This window comes from Protopterus annectens, chromosome 5.part0 (genome assembly GCF_019279795.1).
Source record: "Protopterus annectens isolate FY-2018-M chromosome 5.part0, PAN1.0, whole genome shotgun sequence".
In the NCBI taxonomy this organism is placed as follows: Eukaryota; Metazoa; Chordata; order Ceratodontiformes; family Protopteridae; genus Protopterus; species Protopterus annectens.
Genome location: NC_056735.1, coordinates 995,414,741 through 995,435,595, shown reverse-complemented (window position 1 = coordinate 995,435,595; position 20,855 = coordinate 995,414,741). Strand labels below are relative to the sequence as shown.

Genomic DNA, 20,855 nt, shown 5'->3' with positions numbered 1-20,855 from the left:
CAATGCAGATATCACTAGTGATCCACAGAAGCGCTGAAAAGCCGCGTATTAGGTGGAATTAGCTTCCAGGGAAATAACAAGCAAACAAACAAGAAGCATATAAACAAAGCTAGCTTCAGCAGACCTGGATCTAGTCTATGCTAGAGCAAACAAGGTGTACCAATTTCAGTAAGATACAGTTCAAATATTCAGGCACTATAAACCTTTAACCAGAAATTCCCAGCTCAGAAGGGCAGAGTCCAGCCTCTTCTCCTACAAGAGTGCAGACCACGAACCTTCTTAATGTAAAATAACTGTCCTGAAGCCCAAGTGCCTAAACCAGAACTAATACCCTTGGACACTGGACTCTCAATCAGCAGTTCCCAACTTAGAAAGATGAAAGCTACCTGTCCTGCCACCACAGTGTTTGCCACAAACCTTCCTAATGTAAAACAACTGGTCTGAAGCCCAAGAGCTTAATCCAAAAAACTTAGAATGATAGCTACACTTTAATCAAGTTACAACCAAGCAGTAATAAATACAATTGAATACTTTAGAGAATGTCTGGATTAGTGCTCAAGTTACACAAACAAAGCTAGATCCAGCAGGCCCGAATCCAGTCTATGCCACAGGAAATAAGGCGCACCAACTTCGGTAAGAAGCAGTTCAGATATGCATGCACTATAAGCCTTTAACCAGAAATTCCCAGCTCAGAAGGGCAGAGTCCAGCTTCTCCTCCCACAAGAGTGCAGACCACGAACCCTCTTAATGTAAAATAACTGGCCTGAAAGCCCAAGTGCTTAAACCAGAATTAATACACTTTTAGAATAACAGACACTGAGCCCACAATCAGCAGTTCCCAACCTAGAAGGGTGTAAGCTACCTGTTCTGCCACAACAGTGCAGACCACAAACCCTCTCAGTGCAAAACAACTGGTCCGAAGCCCAAGTGTTTAAACCAAAAGGCTTAGAATGAGTTACACCAAGCAGTAATAAATACAATTGAGTATTTTTAAGATGATGCAAAAGTAAAATGAAGTAGGTAGAAACACAAGTACAGTAAAAGCAGATAAAAAAAAAAAAAAAAAATTATCTGAACAAGTGCTGAGATCAAAGAAACATATCTGAGTGCTGAAACTAGAAAACAGGCTAGTTATAAGAAAAAAAAAACATGCTAGAAGGCTTCCCTCAAACACAGAAGGGCTTGGGGGCTCAGAAGCCTACAAATAGTCTATACCACTTAACAGGAAAGGCAGGAAATAAGCTTAATTTTTTTTTTGTCTGTTTCCCAGATGCTCTCCTTGTACACAGTAGGAGTGCCTGAAATCAGAATATGATCTCACTGCACTCAGTTGAGTGAGCAAATGAGATGGGCCCAGAGGCAGGCTGAGGGGCGGGCAGTTTCAAGGCCACTAGAGAACAAAGAAACAGATTTGAGTGCTGAAACTAGAAAACTGGCTAGTTATAAGAAAAAAAAAAACAAGCTAGAAGGCTTCCCTCAAACACAGAAGGGCTTGGGGGCTCAGAAGCCTACAAATAGTCTATACCACTTAACAGGAAAGGCAGGAAATAAGCTTATTTTTTTTTTGTCTGTTTCCCAGATGCTCTCTTTGTACACAGTAGGAGTGCCTGAAATCAGAATATGATCTCACTGCACTCAGTTGAGTGAGCAAATGAGATGGGCCCAGAGGCAGGCTGAGGGGCAGGCAGTTTCAAGGCCACTAGAGATCAAAGAAACAGATTTGAGTGCTGAAACTAGAAAACTGGCTAGTTATAAGAAAAAAAAACAAGCTAGAAGGCTTCCCTCAAACACAGAAGGGCTTGGGGGCTCAGAAGCCTACAAATAGTCTATACCACTTAACAGGAAAGGCAGGAAATAAGCTTAATTTTTTTGTCTGTTTCTCAGATGCTCTCCTTGTACACAGTAGGAGTGCCTGAAATCAGAATATGATCTCACTGCGCTCAGTTGAGTGAGCAAATGAGATGGGCCCAGAGGCAGGCTGAGGGGCGGGCAGTTTCAAGGCCACTAAGATTAACACCAAAACAAAAACAGGAAGGGTGGGTGGGAATAACTGAAGAGCAGAATAACTGCCACTTGAGTTAAATATTCCTTCAACACAGTTTAAATCAAATTAAATACTGTATTTTTTTCAAAAAAAGTGCAGATAAAGGTACTTAAATTCTCTTATACGTCCAGTTGAATATAACCAAGTTCTTAGCCGGCCAAAGCTGAGGTTTTTAAGCAATAAAAATTTCACAATGCACCACTTAAAAAGGCAAGGACAGGAAATCAAAGAATGTGGCTACCCCCACACCTGTAATTACTAGCAAATAACACACTAGCTTCAGTTCAAGTTACTAAAGAGCAGAATAACTGCCACTTGAGTTAAATATTCCTTCAACACAGTTTAAATCAAATTAACTACTGTATTTAAAAAAAAAAAGTGCAGATAAAGGTACTTAAATTCTCTTATACGTCCAGTTGAATATAACCAAGTTCTTAGCCGGCCAAAGCTGAGGTTTTTAAGCAATAAAAATTTCACAATGCACCACTTAAAATACAAGGACAGGAAATCAAAGAATGTGGCTACCCCCACACCTGTAAATACTAGCAAATAACACACTAGCTTCAGTTCAAGTTACTAAAGAGCAGAATAACTGTCACTTGAGTTAAATATTCCTTCAACACAGTTTAAATCAAATTAAATACTGTATTTTTTTTAAAAAACGTGCAGATAAAGGTACATAAATTCTCTTATACGTCCAGTTGAATATAACCAAGTTCTTAGCCGGCCAAAGCTGATGTTTTTAAGCAATAAAAATTTCACAATGCACCACTTAAAAAGGCAAGGACAGGAAATCAAAGAATGTGGCTACCCCCACACCTGTAATTACTAGCAAATAACACACGAGCTTCAGTTCAAGTTACTAAAGAGCAGAATAACTGCCACTTGAGTTAAATATTCCTTCAACACAGTTTAAATCAAATTAAATACTGTATTTTTTAAAAAAAAAGTGCAGATAAAGGTACTTAAATTCTCTAATACGTCCAGTTGAATATAACCAAGTTCTTAACCGGCCAAAGCTGAGGTTTTTAAGCAATAAAAATTTCACAATGCACCACCTAAAAAGGCAAGGACAGGAAATCAAAGAATGTGGCTACCCCCACACCTGTAATTACTAGCAAATAAAACACTAGCTTTAGTTCAAGTTACTAAAGAGCAGAATAACTGCCACTTGAGTTAAATATTCCTTCAACACAGTTTAAATCAAATTAAATACTGTATTTTTTTTTAAAAAGTGCAGATAAAGGTACTTAAATTCTCTTATACGTCCAGTTGAATATAACCAAGTTCTTAGCTGGCCAAAGCTGAGGTTTTTAAGCAATAAAAATTTCACAATGCACCACTTAAAAAGGCAAGGACAGGAAATCAAAGAATGTGGCTACCCCCACACCTGTAATTACTAGCAAATAACACACTAGCTTCAGTTCAAGTTACTAAAGAGCAGAATAACTGCCACTTGAGTTAAACATTCCTTCAACACAGTTTAAATCAAATTAAATACTGTATTTTTTTTTAAAAAAGTGTAGATAAAGGTAATTAAATTCTCTTATACGTCCAGTTGAATATAAACAAGTTCTTAGCCGGCCAAAGCTGAGGTTTTTAAGCAACAAAAATTTCACAATGCACCACTTAAAAAGGCAAGGACAGGAAATCAAAGAATGTGGCTACCCCCACACCTGTAATTACTAGCAAATAACACACTAGCTTCAGTTCAAGTTACTAAAGAGCAGAATAACTGCCACTTGAGTTAAACATTCCTTCAACACAGTTTAAATCAAATTAAATACTGTATTTTTTTTAAAAAAGTGTAGATAAAGGTAATTAAATTCTCTTATACGTCCAGTTGAATATAAACAAGTTCTTAGCCGGCCAAAGCTGAGGTTTTTAAGCAACAAAAATTTCACAATGCACCACTTAAAAAGGCAAGGACAGGAAATCAAAGAATGTGGCTACCCCCACACCTGTAATTACTAGCAAATAACACACTAGCTTCAGTTCAAGTTACTAAAGAGCAGAATAACTGCCACTTGAGTTAAATATTCCTTCAACACAGTTTAAATCAAATTAAATACTGTATTTTTTTTTTAAAAAGTGCAGATAAAGGTACTTAAATTCTCTTATATGTCCAGTTGAATATAACCAAGTTCTTAGCCGGCCAAAGCTGAGGTTTTTAAGCAATACAAATTTCACAATGCACCACTTAAAAAGGCAAGGACAGGAAATCAAAGAATGTGGCTACCCCCACACCTGTAATTACTAGCAAATAACACACTAGCTTCAGTTCAAGTTACTAAAGAGCAGAATAACTGCCACTTGAGTTAAATATTCCTTCAACACAGTTTAAATCAAATTAAATACTGTATTTTTTTTTTAAAAAGTGCAGATAAAGGTACTTAAATTCTCTTATATGTCCAGTTGAATATAACCAAGTTCTTAGCCGGCCAAAGCTGAGGTTTTTAAGCAATAAAAATTTCACAATGCACCACTTAAAAAGGCAAGGACAGGAAGTCAAAGAATGTGGCTACCCCACACCTGTAATTACTAGCAAATAACACACTAGCTTCAGTTCAAGTTACTAAAGAGCAGAATAACTGCCACTTGAGTTAAATATTCCTTCAACACAGTTTAAATCAAATTAAATACTGTATTTTTTTTAAAAAGTGCAGATAAAGGTACTTAAATTCTCTTATATGTCCAGTTGAATATAACCAAGTTCTTAGCCGGCCAAAGCTGAGGTTTTTAAGCAATAAAAATTTCACAATGCACCACTTAAAAAGGCAAGGACAGGAAATCAAAGAATGTGGCTACCCCCACACCTGTAATTACTAGCAAGTAACACACTAGCTTCAGTTCAAGTTACTAAAGAGCAGAATAACTGCCACTTGAGTTAAATATTCCTTCAACACAGTTTAAATCGAATTAAATACTGTATTTTTTTTAAAAAACGTGCAGATAAAGGTACTTAAATTCTCTTATATGTCCAGTTGAATATAACTAAGTTCTTAGCCGGCCAAAGCTGAGGTTTTGTTCAATTAGTGACTCAGATGCATGATGGTGGAAGCAGGGAAGATGGAGTTGCCACCTGGGAAGGAGGGCTAGTCATCCTGGTCAGCTTACACAACTGCTCTACTGACACAGCTTCATCTGGATGGTGGATAATATCAGGATGCAAGCAGCCAATATAGGAAGAAGGTGGACATGACAACCCAAGCTGATAATGGTACCTTTGCATATGTAGAACAGGAAGCATGCACGGACAAAAGAACATAGGAAATCTCTACAGTGACACAAGTCCTCATGTCACAACCAGAGCAGGGATTAGGTCATTCACCATAAAAACACCCTTAAAGCCAGGATGCCAGTGAGGGTGCAAGCAATCCCAGTGATTGCCTTATGACAGCCCGCACCCAGGATGGTTCTCACCCCTGTACATCTGGGGACTTCTCACCACTTGGAGAGGAATACTCAACAAATAAATCAGTAAATTAATAAAATTCAGCTATAAATCAAAATGCAATCTAATTTTCTGTTGCTGGACCATTCTCAAAAAAGTAAAGGAGACAAGAGTTTAGGAGAGGTATCAAGACATGCTGTTAAGTCAAAGTCTTACAGATGTAATGCGATGCATACGGTTAAATGTGTACTTACCTTAGCTATCTGAACACACCAGTTCAGGAGATGCTGAGATTGAAGTCTATCCTTATTCTCACGTACATAATCTAACAGACAGCCATATGGCATTAGCTGGGTAACCAACTGAACTGTGGAGGTGAGACAAATTCCAAGAAGACGACAGACATATGGGCTTCTGACACCTGCCATCAAGTATGCTTCCTGAAACAGAAGGGATATACAGGTCAGACACCCACAGTTTCAATGGCAAAATACACTCCATGAAAAAGAAAACTAACCTGTTTAAGGAATTCCATTCCAGCAGATAGACACTAGGACAGCAGTCTTAATTTATGCAGCAATGCAAGCTCCACATAAAAATCATACAGATGTCAACAACTAGCCAAAAATAAATAAATAAATAAAAATAAGTAATGGCACCTGAAGGAAAAATGTTCACATGTATTAATGCAATAACCTACTTAGGTTCATAGGTAGGTACTAGGCTATCTGCCCAAGGGAATTTATAAGCCTAGCCAGTGTGTGTCAGCTTTCGCCGCCCCATTGATTAATTAACTGATCCTCTGGCAAGCAGAGCCAATGAAGTGATCACAGGGGTGTATTTTCTGTTACCCATTTACTTGTCAAGGTTTCTCTTGAAGAGTGTTAGTGAGGGGCTCTGCCTGATGTAATTTGGAATTTTGTTTCAAAGCATGGGGAGTCTCTGTGACAGGAATTTATCCCTCCAGCATGTTCTATTTATTGTTTGTTGTGGTGAGGTTTAGCTCACTAGAACGTGTGGCTCACAGTGACTTGGATTTCTTTAGGTGGACCATGTCCATCAATTCTGAGTTGGACATGGCTTTGTAAGTCAGGCAGAGATCACCTCTGAGTAAGCGATATGCCACTGAGTACAGCTGGGGTTTTTTCATTCGGGCTGCATAGGACATATGCTTGAGGCCAGTAATCCTCTTGGTGAGGTACATTTGTGGTCTTTCCAGCTGTTGGAAGTGTCTTGTGAGGTACATCCCAAATGGGGCATTGTACTCTATGATGGGTCTAATGAGTGACGAGTAGAGGGGAACAATAACCTCTTTATTTCTAGATGCGAACCCTTTAGTAATAAGATGGGCCACATAGAAGGATTTCCTAACTACTTTGGTAATATGATTGTCAAAGGACAGATTACTATCTACCTGGGTCCCCAGATCTCTTATTACCTCTTCTGTATTAAGGGGGCTGCCACCTATGTGGTAATTCATGGGTGTTTTGTTTTTCCCACATGGGATGACTATGCATTTTTTGGCATTTAGCTTGAGGCCATGACTTTGACACCAGGTGTCCGTCTCAGTAAGGCCCTTTTGGAGGATGTCCGTGTCAGCCAAAGAGCCAATTATGGCTCTCAGTTTGCAGTCATTGGCGAACTTGGTTAACCATAGTCCTCCTGTGTTTGCCTGTACTTCTGAGAAGCATATGCTGAACAGTAGGGGTTCCAGGATCGAGCCTTGCGGGACAACACTTGTGACTGGTTTAGAGCCGGACCTGGAGCCTGCTATTCTTACCGTGTGAGTTCTGTCTGTAAAGTCAGTTGGCGACCCATCTCGTGACGTAGGGGTTTATGTTCAGGCTGGTGAGTTTTTCTGTAATACCCGAGTGGGGAATGGTGTCGAAAGCCTTGGTAAGGACAAGGTAGGCTGTGTGAACCACCTTTCCCTCATCTATGGCCTCGGTGACTGTCTCGAAGAAGTCAACTAGGTTTAGTAGGCATGATTTGCCCTTAACAAAGCCGAACTGGGTTGGGTCAAGTGTTTGGAGGTTCCCAATGTCTTTGTTAATGAGTTCCATGATGATGCGCTCCACAGCCTTGCAGACCAGGCTAGTCAGTCTCATGGGGCGACAGTTACCAGGGTCATTTGTGGCCCCTCCTTTGTGGAGAGGAATAACCGTTGCTGTGCGCCATTCTATGGGCATGTAGCCTGTGGTGAGGCTGAGGTTGAACAGCGTGTTTAGGTGGGAGATTAGTTCGTTCTATAGTTCGTGCAAGACGCAGCCTGGGACACCATCTGGTCCCACTGATGCTGTGTTTTTGGCTTTTCACCTGTACGTCTGTGATTTTTGGGACACTACACTTTTCCGGTATTGTTGTGGGCCCTTTTGGAGGTGAGAGGGGGGTGAAGTTTGCACTGACTCTATCTGCCAGGATGTTGGCAATATCAGTAGGTTCAGTATATTTTGTGCTATTTTGCACTAGTTCAGTGCATATCTGTGAGTTGCCACTTAGATTCTTAACATAGCTAAAGAAGGCTTTGTGGTTATCTTTTGAATCCTTGGTTATTTTTCTTTCGAAGTTAGCCTTGGATGATTTCATGAGGGACCTTAGTTTCTTACTGATACTGATCAGGGATGTATTTCCTTCTTTGGATTTTCTTTTTTTCTGAACTAGTGTCCTCTTGAATACTTACTTGAATTCCATATTTGAATATGTTTCAATGGGAATAACAGAAACATGAGTCATTACCATATCACTTGATCCTTATAAGGGCCTGCTGCAGTGCACGATAGCAGGAATCTCCCTTCTGAGAGGCCTTTGTCATCACAGCTATTTAAGTTTCATAGGATCTTAGGAAATTACCAGGCTAATGGCCCTAGTGCCCTTACAAGCCTAGCCAAGTTCTACCCTTATTTCCACAATCAGCACCTATTGCCCCTGTCCAAGAGGGACACCGGTGGAAGCCCCGGGGTGAATTTATAGTTACCCATCCAATCATCCAGACTGCTTTTGAAGAAGGCCAATAAGGTGATCTGTTTGACATGAAGTGGGAGTCTGTTCCAAAGGTGTGCTAACCTCTGGGAGACAAATCTGTCTCTAAGGCAGGTTCTATTAATGTCACATACCACGTTAAGGTCTTTAGAGTGAGTATATGCGGATATGCAGCATTTCCAATTAAACAGGGTCAGAGATTGCCTTATATGCAAGACAGATATCGCCTCTGAGTACTCTATATGAAACAGAATAAAGTGACAGTGATTTCAGACAATCCACATAGGACAGATGCTAAAGATCTTGAATTTTCCTTGTGAAGAACCTTAAAGGTACATATCAAAAGGGTCGTTGTACTCAATTATTGGCTTGATGAGGGAAGAGTACAGGGAGGTTATAACTTCTTTTTTTTTTTTTGGAGGCAAAGTCCTTACTTATGAGATGAGCAATACAGAATGCCCTTCTTACCGCTGTGAAGACATGGTGATCAAAGGTAAGCTTGCTGTTAACCTGTTTTCTCAGGTCTATCACCACAGCGTGTATATGTAGGGTGTTGCTAGCAGGAACATCGGTCTTATCGAAAGGGATGATAATACATATTTTTGCACTGAGTTTAAGACCATGACTTTGGCACCAATATTTTGTTTGTGTAAAACCCTCTTGTATGATGTTGACATAATTTGGAGATTCTATGACCTCTCCCAGTTTGCAGTCATCAGCAAATTTTGTCAGCCACAGGCCTTTAGTTTTTGCTTGTACTGAGGAGAAATAGATTCCAAATAGTAGTGATCCCAGGACTGACCTTGTAGAACATCACTGGTTACAGGTCTGCTGTTGCAGGTGGATTCCCTTATCTTGACTATATGGGATCTATCAGTAAGTCAGTTAGTGACCCATCTAACGATTTAAGGGTTGACACCTAGCTGGATGAGTCGGTCAATGATGCTTGAGTGGGAGACAGTGTCAAAAGCCTTGGCTACATTGAAAAAGTCCACCAGCTTTAACAGGCATGATCTCCCTCTGACAAATCCAAACTGAGTAGGTCAAGTGTTTGCAGATTACCTATATATTTGTTGATAAGGTCCATAATGATTCGCACCACGGACTTGCAGATATGGCTAGTCAGGTTAATAAGTCTACAGTTCCGAGGGTCAGTGAAAGCAGCATCTTTGTGCAAGGGGACAATGGTGGATGTTTTCCATTCAGCTAGGACAAAGCTGGTACTTAGACTATGACTGAAATGTTTCTAGCTCTCATACGTGGGTCATGTATGCCCCTCCTCACAATGGCATCAATATAATGGGTCAGGATATCACGTCCAGCCCATACTTTCTACTTGTACAAACAGAACAGAAACAATCTTCACCTGAATGAAGCAAAGTACACCCACAATATCTACAGGGCATGTAACATCTGTAAGTATTACATGGAAGGAAGGGACAGTATGAAACAACAAAGGGAAGGAGGAAAGAAGACAATAATGACCCACTGCAGACAGCTCTTTTACATAAACTCTTACAGTCAGCACATTCACACAGCTGTTATACACCTTACTTCAGAAGACCCTTCTGTAATGAATGACAGCTGGGGCAAACACTAACGAGTAAAGGCAGAAAACTCAAGGAAGCAGGAGCCAAAAAAGTCTAAGACCAAAACATCTGAAGGCCAAATCATTTAGTACTATGAATTAAGGAAAACTTGACTTCTAGAATGGAAATCCCAAACAGCAGTGTTTGGAAAAAAATATGGTCCCATGACCAAGTAGCTACGGCACAATTGCCCACAATGGGTATTTCTGAAACAGGTAATGGAAGCAGTAACACCCTTGATGGAGTGAAGTGTGGCCAGTCTAGTCAAGCACATCAAGCAGCCAGTCACCCACTGAGCAAAGTCAAGCCCTTTTTACCTGGTGCAAAGAAGATATCAATTTTTTTCTCATTTAATGTAGTCTTCTCAGGTAAACTATCATCTGGTGGATGGTGCACTAACAAGGTAAAAAAAGCCAGCCGTACCCTAGATCCTGTATGAAAAGAAAACAGGAAGGCATCTGGATTAAGAGTCAACTTTAAAACCACTTAAGTACATATGTAAAGTACTAGGCTAGTTGTGTTGTGGGCCATTTTAAGCCTGGCCTATTTCCCTTTCAAAGGTGAGAATCAGACACTGTACCTTGTGTTTGTGAGGTAAATATCTTAATCATTATACCAACCCCCCCCCCAATATTCTTTACGAAAGAAAAGTGGTTCTGTCCTCATCCTTTTAAAACATCTATTAGGATTCTCCATAAAAAGAGCCTAAAGTTCTAAAATCCTTCTGGTAATGGTACCAATGTCTTCCAACAGCTGAACTTCCTAAATTTCAAAGCTAGAAAAAAAAAAGTTCAAAAATTAGATGGAGACGCCAACAAACATTGAAGTTTATGCTCCCAAAAGGAGAAGGATTCTTCACTGGAAATAGAGATGAAGTACCTCCTTCAGGAGCTATTTAACAAGCCTGTGGTGATTGGTCCTACTACTATTGGGACTGTCTGGGTATCTTTCTTCCACATTGCTCTTGTTTCTGCCTGCAAATCCTGATTTTTTTTATGACTTTCTGTCTCTCTGTATGCAAATCACTGTAGTCACTGGGTGTGGTGATTTAAATGATCAATGCTACTTTAGTCTTCTTTTCATGGACCACTGTATCTGGTTTTCTAGCATCTACCTTTCAACTGCTGGTAATGGATGATCCTATGTGATGGAAACTTCATAATTTTCTATGATGCTTTGTGGATTATGTTTCCAGTGTTTTTCAGCCACTTCAGTACCATAATGTTTGCACAATCCCCAGTGCAACAATCTTGCCAGATTATTACGCCTTTCAGTATACAGTCCTTCTGCCATTAGTATGTCACAACCAGTAATACGTTGTGCGACTGTTTCCAATTCGGTTTTACAAAACCTACATTTGTCTGTTTCTCCCACGTGTTCAATTTACTTTGTAAACCAATGTGTACACAGCCCACTATCTTGGACCATTGATGTTAACCTTTCATCTCTTGGTTTGAATTCACCTCTCCTTAACCATTCCTGCATTTGTTCCTGAATAACATGAGGTTCTTCCAGACATTTTCTATACTTGGAAATATATTTAGACATTTTCCACATTTCTTGCCTTCTCATCTGGTCCTTCACCTTATATTCTTTTGTTTTTTTGGCAGATTCAGTTGCTGCCTGACTTTTATCTACTTCTGGTTTGATTTCCATTCCTGCTTGATGCCAATATGCTTCTCCTTGATTAAGCAAAGAAGTCATCTTAGATTTATTCTCATGTTTCAAAACTTTCACTACATTTGGGTATTTTGAGGTCAGCAGATATGTGGGGAGTCCCACGATTGCAGATCTATACATGTAATCAGTTTCAAGGAGGGCCATCCCTCCTTCAGAATGGGGAATATATAATCTTGGTATGCACTGATTTTTATAAATCATTTGGTGAGCATAAGGCATCCCTCTTGTTTTCCTATATAATCTATCCAACACGTATTGGGTGCCAGTCAGTCACTCCAAACCTAAGTTAGGATAGGAAGAGCAAATTGGTTTATAGCTTGGATTTTGTTCCTAGATGTCAATGCTGTTTTCAGGATTAATTTCAGTCTTCTAAAGTATTCCTTACTAAGTTTTATTCACATTTGTTCATGTTTTATTGTTGATCCTTCATCAATTCCCAAATATTTATACATTCCCTGTTGCTCAAGTTCTTTTACATCACATTCTTGTTTCAAACTGATGTTTTCCTGATGCTGCAGTTTTCCTGTTTTAATCAAGACCAAATGACATTCTTATATCATCTGAAAAAGTTTTGACAATTTGCAGTTGTGCTTTCAGTTCCTCATCTGATGAGCTATACAGTTTTAAATCATCGACAAAGAGAAGATGAGAAGTTTTTATTATTTTTGTTTTCTAGGAGCCAAATTATAGCCATGGCCTAAGCTGTTAAGTAGACAGCTTAATGGGTTAAGGGCAAGGCAGAATAGCAGCGGTGACAGAGAGACACCTTGGAATATCCCCCTTTGAATTTTTATCCTTGGGATAATATTTTCTCCTTTATCATGGCTTAATTGCAAAGTGGTCTGTCACTGTTTCATGGTCAACTGCAATATATTCCATCAGTGTAGAGTGTATCCTATACATTTCCAAGTACTCTTTTATCCATGAATGTGGGATACTATCAAATGCGTTTTTGTACTCAATCCATGCCATGCATACGTTCTTCCCCTTTTTACAGTTCTCCACTATGACTTTATTAACAACAAATGATCCTTTGTTCCATATGACTTTTTTTTATTGCCCTTTTGTTCTACTGCCATAATTGAGTTTTCTTCTAAATGACTATAAACTCTGTCAGCATCAATTCCCGTATATAGTTTATACGTCATCGGAAGGCAAGTTATTGGTCTATAATTTTAAGGGTAGCTTGCTGGTTCACTCTTAAGTGATACTATTTTTTTATTGTGAAATTTTTCGTATATGCATGCCTTTGCTTGTATTTCTCTTCAAATATCTTTGGGAATGCCTTCTTTATATTGATTAATTTAGCTTTTTCCCTTGCATAAAGATTACACTATATCAAAACTCTCTTTCTTTCCCATGTCCATATTTCTTGTTTATACTTTTCAAAAATCTCTAGATTTTGTTGTTTATATTTTCACACTTCCTCAGATGCTTCTTTTTCCAAACATTTCAAAGTTTCTTGATCTGTATACTGTTTTTCACAAATCTGTTGTATTAAGGAATACAAATTTTTATTTGACGCTTCTGACAGTTTTTCTTGTGGAAGTATTTTTCTTTCCTCCAATTTCTCTCTTAATCGTTTTGTATATCTTGTGTAGGGAAATTCTGGGCTTTTTGCAAAATAGTATCAATGCATAACTTTTTTCTTATCCTCAATAGTCCACTTTATCGTCTTTATGGCTCTTCTTTGGCCTATCAGTTTTTGTGATTTTTGTGGACTACTACTTCCTTCTACAACAAGGGGCCATCCTGCCCCCTGGCCTGGCCCAATTGTAAGAATGTTTCCTCCATGAATATGACTTAATGGACAATAAGGAGAATGGTGGAAAGGTATAGTGGAGCCCTCTACCTCCACTCAAAGGAGAATACTGCCTACCACACTCTGATCTGTGGCAGGAAGCAAAATTTGGGTAATATCCCACTTTCTCTCACAAAAAACAAGTTGTTATGTACTCACCATAACGTACGATGTATTTAGTCCATCTTGCCTTACATTCTTACCCGTGGACTCAAGAGCCAAATCTCAGCTCCGACTCGGCCATACTCTAGTTCGAAGTCTTCAACTGGCTCGTGGCTAACAGGTATCCCATCATGCAACAGGTCTATTCCCCAGATCTTGTTTGCTGCAAGCGTGCACACACACACACACACACACACACACACACACACACACACACACACACACACACACACACACACACACACACTCTGAGAAGAAGAACTCCAACAGAAAGGACTACTGACACCTAGAGACTATACCTCCAAGTTCTCCAGGAGGGGGTAGAAGGGAGGGTTAGTAAGAATGTAAGGTGAGATGGACTACATACATTGAACATTATGGTGAGTACATAACTTCTTGATGTTATGTAGTCCAATCTCGCCTTCCTTCTTACCCGTGGAACAGCGTCCCTAGCATCTTGATCTTGGGTGGCTCAGTGAAAAATACTCTTGAGCACTGTGGAACCAAAGGAAGATCTGCCTCTAGAGACCAGATCTAATTTGTAATGACTAATAAAGGTATGAGGCAAAGCCCATGTTTCTGCAGCACAAATATCAACCATAGACATCCTAGCCTGAAACGCATTTAGGTAGCCACAGATCGTGTAGCATGAGCCTTCACTTTAAAGGGTAATTCTTTGCCATTGGAAGCATAAATAAATGAGATGCAATCAGAGATCCAGTGAGACAAGGTTACCTTAGAAACAGGAACCCCAAGTCGTCTGAAAACGAGACATACATTTGATCTGATTTCCTGAAATCTTTTGTCCTATGTAAATAGAAACACAAATGTCTATGAACATCTAGCTGATGAAACTTAAATTCTGCCTTGTTGGAGAATTCAGGAAAAAACACAGACAACTCAATGGATTGGTTGATATTGACAACAGAGGCAACCTTTGGAAGAAAGGAAGGATTGGTTCTTAAGGAGACCCTGTCTTTGTGAAACATCAAATAAGGTGGCTTAATTGATAAGGCGAGGAGTTCACAGACCCGCCTACCTGAAGTTATGGCTACCAAGAATACTGTCTTCCATGACAAGAATTTAATGTTACACGTAGCTGTGGGCTCAAAGAGAGTTTAGGTGAGCTTCTGTTATACAAAATTGAGGTCCCATGGCATTACTGGATCAAAGGCTGGAGGTCGGAGTAATAATGTCCCTTTCGGAAAGGCCCTACAAAGCCTATGAGCCATAAGGTTGGGCTCATTAACAATGTGAAAGGTAGACCGCTGCCAGTTGCACTTTAATGGTGGCTGCAGCTGACCTCTGACTGAACAGCTGAGAAAGAAATTCTAATATTGCCAAAATAGGCGCTGCATAAGGATCAATATGTCTCTCACGGGCCCAAACAGAAAATCTCTTCCACTTACTGGAATAAATCTTTCTGGTAGAAGGCTTGTGGGAAGATGATAGAATGTGGATCACTTCCGGGGAAAAATCATGAAGCCTAACTAAGGAGGGAACTGGAGCAGCCAAGCTGTCAACTTGAGGGTCTGGATGGAGGGCTGGAGATGTCCTGACATATGAGTCAGTAGACCTGGAGCTGGGTCCAGAATCCAGGGCTTGTCCATTAGATAGGGTTGAAGGAAGGGAAACCAAATAAATATAAAATATATAATAAAAATATAAAAATATATATATAAATGACTGTTTTTAGATTTCTTAGATGTTATAGATTCAGCTAGTTAATGTTTTATTTTATATTTTATATTTTGATGGGCCCTGTACTTATTGAATTCCAATTTTGATGATTGGATAAGCTCAAGGCTTTAGTTGGTTAGTCTTGAGTGACAGATGGTGTTCATCGGAAATGAAACGGAGTTTTGTGAATAGCATGGTATTATGCTGGGAGCATACGCAAATGGTACCTGGTTGCTTGTGTTGCTTTGTCATCATTTCTTGCACAGCTTCTTGCTTTGCGTAGCATCTGTTCACTTTTTATTATGACTCACGCCATGGTCTTGGTGGACGCGGTGTATAGCTCCTTTTGGCTTTTGGACATGCACTTATATGGCACAGATGATGATGTTTGGTCTCTGACTTGTTTTGCGAGAGTGTCTTTAAATAATAAGCAGTATTGTACTAATTGTTCCCCATGCATCACTGAAGATATATGTAAATGTTTTGTGGAACGCTGTGTTTTATATCCATATATATATATTTTCAATTTTTGATTTTATTATCAGTAATGGCTGGTTCTATTATGTCTTAGCTAGGATGTATTGTTCTATGTCTTTTCTTGGCTTGTTATGCTTTGAATTTTATGTTCTAATAATATTGAACTAAATGCAACACTATGAAGTTGGTGTCTTAACTTGGTAACAAGATTTATAAGAAAAGACATACCCTAAGCTATATCCTCTCTAAATATGGGCATTGCTTCCTGAATTATAGTTAATGAGGCTTATTATTAGCATTTACGGAAAATTCATGCATTTTGATATAAGTCCATTGATCATAAATTTTAAATGATGGGTATTGTTGAATTTATAAACAAAATTTTTAGGATGTTTGTTTTTAAATGGTGTGCTAGGTCGTTGAATATGAAATCTTGATGTTTTAAGAATGTGATTCTTGAATGAATTAATTGAATTAATTGGTTAATTGAATAATTGTGGTTAATGATTTATTATAAAAGGTAATGGAAGTTTTTGTAAGATTGTAACCTGATGAAGCGCAATCTTATTGCGTGAAAGCGCTTGTTCCTGTTTTATTCCTATTATTAAATGCTGTCTGATTCATTTCGTGGTGGTTTCAAGCAATTTCTTCAGTACTGTCTTCCTTTTTTGATGCAAGAAACCTTTGGGTGATCGGTTACTGTTTCCTGCAGTTGGTATCCTTGTTTTTGCATTTAACCGGTCACCACGCGATGGAAACGCAGAACATTGAACTAGACTACAACCCTGTGAGTAATATGTCTAATGAGAACTGGAACTGTCTCTTCTATCAACAAGATAATCCGCTGTTACATATGGATCTGAATGGTGAAGCATATAGAAGTCCATCTAGCATCAATGATAATATGCATGAGTTCTTTGGAAGTTTAAGAACATTAGAGAATGATCTTTACCGCCTGCATAGGCTCGTTTGGCAAAGGAGGCACTTGCAAGCGTGCCTGCACTTTAAAGTTATCCCCCGCGGCATGCGTGTTTTGTGCATGCCGACTTATGGGGATAGCCAACCAGAGCTACTCCGGCAGTGGCAGAAGTTAAATATTGACTTTGGATATAAGTATATCCAGCTATTGTTGGACTATTTTACACCGCTTGAAGTGGAGTTATTGAATAAGGTAGAAGAGCAGTATAACTCACTTACTACCACCTACCAGTCTGAGTTTTGCAAAACAAAGATACAAGTTATGAACAGGCAATTGTCTCTATATAGCAGTAAGCTAGAGCAGATTAAAATCAGAAAGCTGAAACGGGACTGTGAGGATTTTTGCCTCGGCCGTATCTTTGTATGGCCGAGATCTCATCCCAATCCTAATAACAATATACATCTTAATCAAGTGGATACCTCATCCGGTTCGACCAGCAATGTCTCTGTAGCCGCACAGAGTGGTATGTCTGATACAGGACTGCATATAGAAAATGCTTTAACCGATGCATCTATTATGTCTGATACACCGGTCTCTTCATTACCATGTAACCAACAAGGGTTGGTTCATCATAATACATTGGGTGCGAAACCCAAAGTAACTGGAACAATCAATAAGCTTACGGCACCTTTGCCTTTAAATTTTCCCCTTCCCTACAAGGAGGCAGTGCGAGCTCGTTCCAACAGCCGGGGGAGAGGAAAAAGGAAACTGTCAGGGGATGCGCAGGAGCAGAGAAGAAGAATGAAGGTTTGAACTGTTTGGAAACTGCCAGGGGATGTACCGGAGCAGAGAAGAAGAATGAAAATGTGAACTGTTTATTTTTTAATTTGTCATCTAGGACTTTTTCGATGAATGCAATGAATGTTTTGAACAAGGGTATGTCGTTTATTCCCTCTCAACATAGTAATATTTCTGACACTTTAATAGGGCTACGTAAGTTTTGCAGGAAACTCTCCCTTAAGTTATTATTTAAAGATAGTTTATCTGACCCCATGAATAATCATGTGAATAACTTTGCTTGTAGAAGGAAAAGCACCTTTATGCCCCCACTTATACATACTGTGGATTGTTTTTTGAAAACTTGTGAACGGGATTTTTATCATTATTATGATAACCCAGAGAAAAAGAATATCTTTGTAAATCTCAATATGGAAGAAACTTTTGAGTTAAAAGCATTGTGTAATGATCCCAAGCTTGTATTTAAGCCAGCAGATAAGGGAGGGGGGATTGTAGCCATGGATGCAATTTTTTACCATGAACTAATGTTTAATATGTTAAACAATGATGTTGCATATAAGAGGATTGACAAACCACAAATAGTATCACTGACGCAGTATGTCCATGACACACTATATGATATGCTAATGACTAGATCCATTGACAAACCTCTGTATGATTTTTTGTTGATAGAACTTCCCTTGATCCCTATCATTAAAGGCTTGCCGAAGCTGCACAAGGATAAATACCCACCACCTTTGCGTCCTATTGTGTCAGGTGACCACTGGGTAACTTACAACGCATCACTATATGTACAAACTAAATTAGGAACATTAGTGAAGCAAGTACCTACGATCCTTCTTGATTCCTTTAAACTACTGGATGACTTGAAGATGAACATGATAACAGATAAAATAACAGACAAAACTTTATTAGTAACCCTAGATATCGAGAGCCTTTTTACCAACATTCCCAATGAGTATGGCTTAGATGCGATAAGAACCCATATGACACAACTGGGTATTGAAAATGGCGAGATTATGAATATATGTTGTCTACTGGACTTAGTCCTAAATAACAATGTTTTCCTCTACGACAATGTGGCATATGCACAAACATGGGGGGTTGCCATGGGCACCCCCTGTGCTAATGCATATGCTAATCTTTGTCGTATTGGAATGGGAAAAGGAGCATATTTTTAATGACTTCAGATTTGCAGATGTCGTACTATACAGACGTTTTGTAGACGACATTTTAATATTATGGAATGGGGACGAAGATAGTCTCATTTCTTTTATCAGCTATATGAACAGTGTTACTTCGTTCTTTAAATTTAGTCATGATTTTTCTTATCATAGTGCAAACTTTTTGGACATCACCATTAAGAAGGATAATCAATGTAAGCTAGTGACGACACTCTATAGGAAATCCTGCTGGAGGAATGGGATCCTCCATTATGACAGCTTACATCCGCGACATATTTTTCGCAATATAATAAAGAACCAGATCAGCAGGATAGATAAAATTTGTAGTGATAAATTGGATGCACTTAATATATTGGATACTCAGAGGAAACACTTCATGGATAGGGGTTATCCCTTAAAGTTGATTGATGAAATGAATTAATCCATATCTGATAACATCATACCCCAGACTAAAAAATCTTTTAGTTATCATAGATCTATTAAGAATATGGCCAATACTCTATCTTATGATATAAAATTTACTAATGATGTACAGTATTTGACTAATATAGTGAGGGGTAACTGGAAGATTTTACTTTCAGATACGTCTGTTCTAGAAGTTATCAGTAAGAAACCGGCATTTAGATTCATGAATTGTATGAATTTAAAAAGACTTTTATGTAAGGAGAAGTTAGTTATTACATCCACTGACGTTAGATCTCAGATGAAAACAGGCACCTTCCCATGTGGAAAATGTTCTTTCTGTGGTTATATCTCCAAAAAATGTGGATTTACACCTCCAGGCACTGGAGTGAGTACGCTATCCATGTTTTATGCAAATTGCAATACTAAAAATGTGGTCTATCTTGCTACCTGTACTCTCTGTGATGGCTACTATGTGGGATTGACCTCACGGAGACTAAGGGATCGAATATATGATCATGTTTATAATATCAGAAGAAATAATTCTAATAATGCCTTGGCTTTACATTGCAGTACCCACCCCAAGCACAGTTTTGTGTTTCAGGTACTACAGGTAGTAGATCCCAATAGGAGGGAGGGTGACCACATGAACACCTTGGAAAGTTTTGAACTAAGGTGGATCCTAAGACTTAAAGCTCACATATCACCAGGTTTGAATACCGTGGTCAATCTTCGACCAGCCTTGTTAGGGCCTAGCTAATTTGATCCGCCTTGCTATGTTTAATCTGAGTATTAATTTATGATGTATGCCTTACCACTGTGGTCTGGAAATTTATATCCCTCTATAATGTTTAAGGATCTGCATTGATATATCTATTATATATAAAAATTGCAAATATCAAGTACTATCTTCTTATTCATCAGTGTTTATTTGTTTATCGTATTGCAATATAGCAAAACTTTTTTGCCATATTATGTTACATCTTATGATCCATCTGGCCATTAGTCTGAATGCTTGGTTGGCCCGTTTGTAGCACAAGGAACTATTCAGATTATGACTTTTTTATGTTTTTTGTGATCTTGGCTTTCCGTCCGAATAAGGACACTGGCGCAATACAATAACTATATGCGTTGAGGTTGGAAAGAAACCCTCACGTGTTTTTGAATTATTGAATTTTTGAATTATTGAATATTGCATTTTTGCATTTTTGCATTTCTTGCATTTTTGCACATTTGCATCTTTTTGCATTTCTTGTATTTGTGGCACTATTATGATCCTATGCATTATTCTTGTGACTATAAAGTTGGTTTGTGGTTTGGCTAGTTGGCTAGTATGCCTTTAATGATACAAGTTAATGGTACAAGTTGGTAATGACACTTGGCGTGGATAATCATCTTCTATGTAGATGTTTTTTGCATATCTGTGTATCATACCCGCTATGACAATATATATATAAATGACTGTTTTTAGATTTCTTAGATGTTATAGATTCAGCTAGTTAATGTTTTATTTTATATTTTATATTTTGATGGGCCCTGTACTTATTGAATTCCAATTTTGATGATTGGATAAGCTCAAGGCTTTAGTTGGTTAGTCTTGAGTGACAGATGGTGTTCATCGGAAATGAAACGGAGTTTTGTGAATAGCATGGTATTATGCTGGGAGCATACGCAAATGGTACCTGGTTGCTTGTGTTGCTTTGTCATCATTTCTTGCACAGCTTCTTGCTTTGCGTAGCATCTGTT

The 20,855-nt window shown here is 38.7% G+C and overlaps 1 protein-coding gene across 1 annotated transcript in view; it reads right to left on the bottom strand.

The window, feature by feature from the left end:
* ERBB2 (erb-b2 receptor tyrosine kinase 2) overlaps window positions 1-20,855 on the bottom strand; it is a 2,110,185-nt gene that overhangs the window by 397,925 nt on the left and 1,691,405 nt on the right. The window contains exon 21 of the mRNA XM_044071955.1: window positions 5,693-5,878. Coding sequence (XP_043927890.1) covers window positions 5,693-5,878 — 186 coding nt within the window. The remainder of the gene's footprint in view (window positions 1-5,692; window positions 5,879-20,855) is intronic.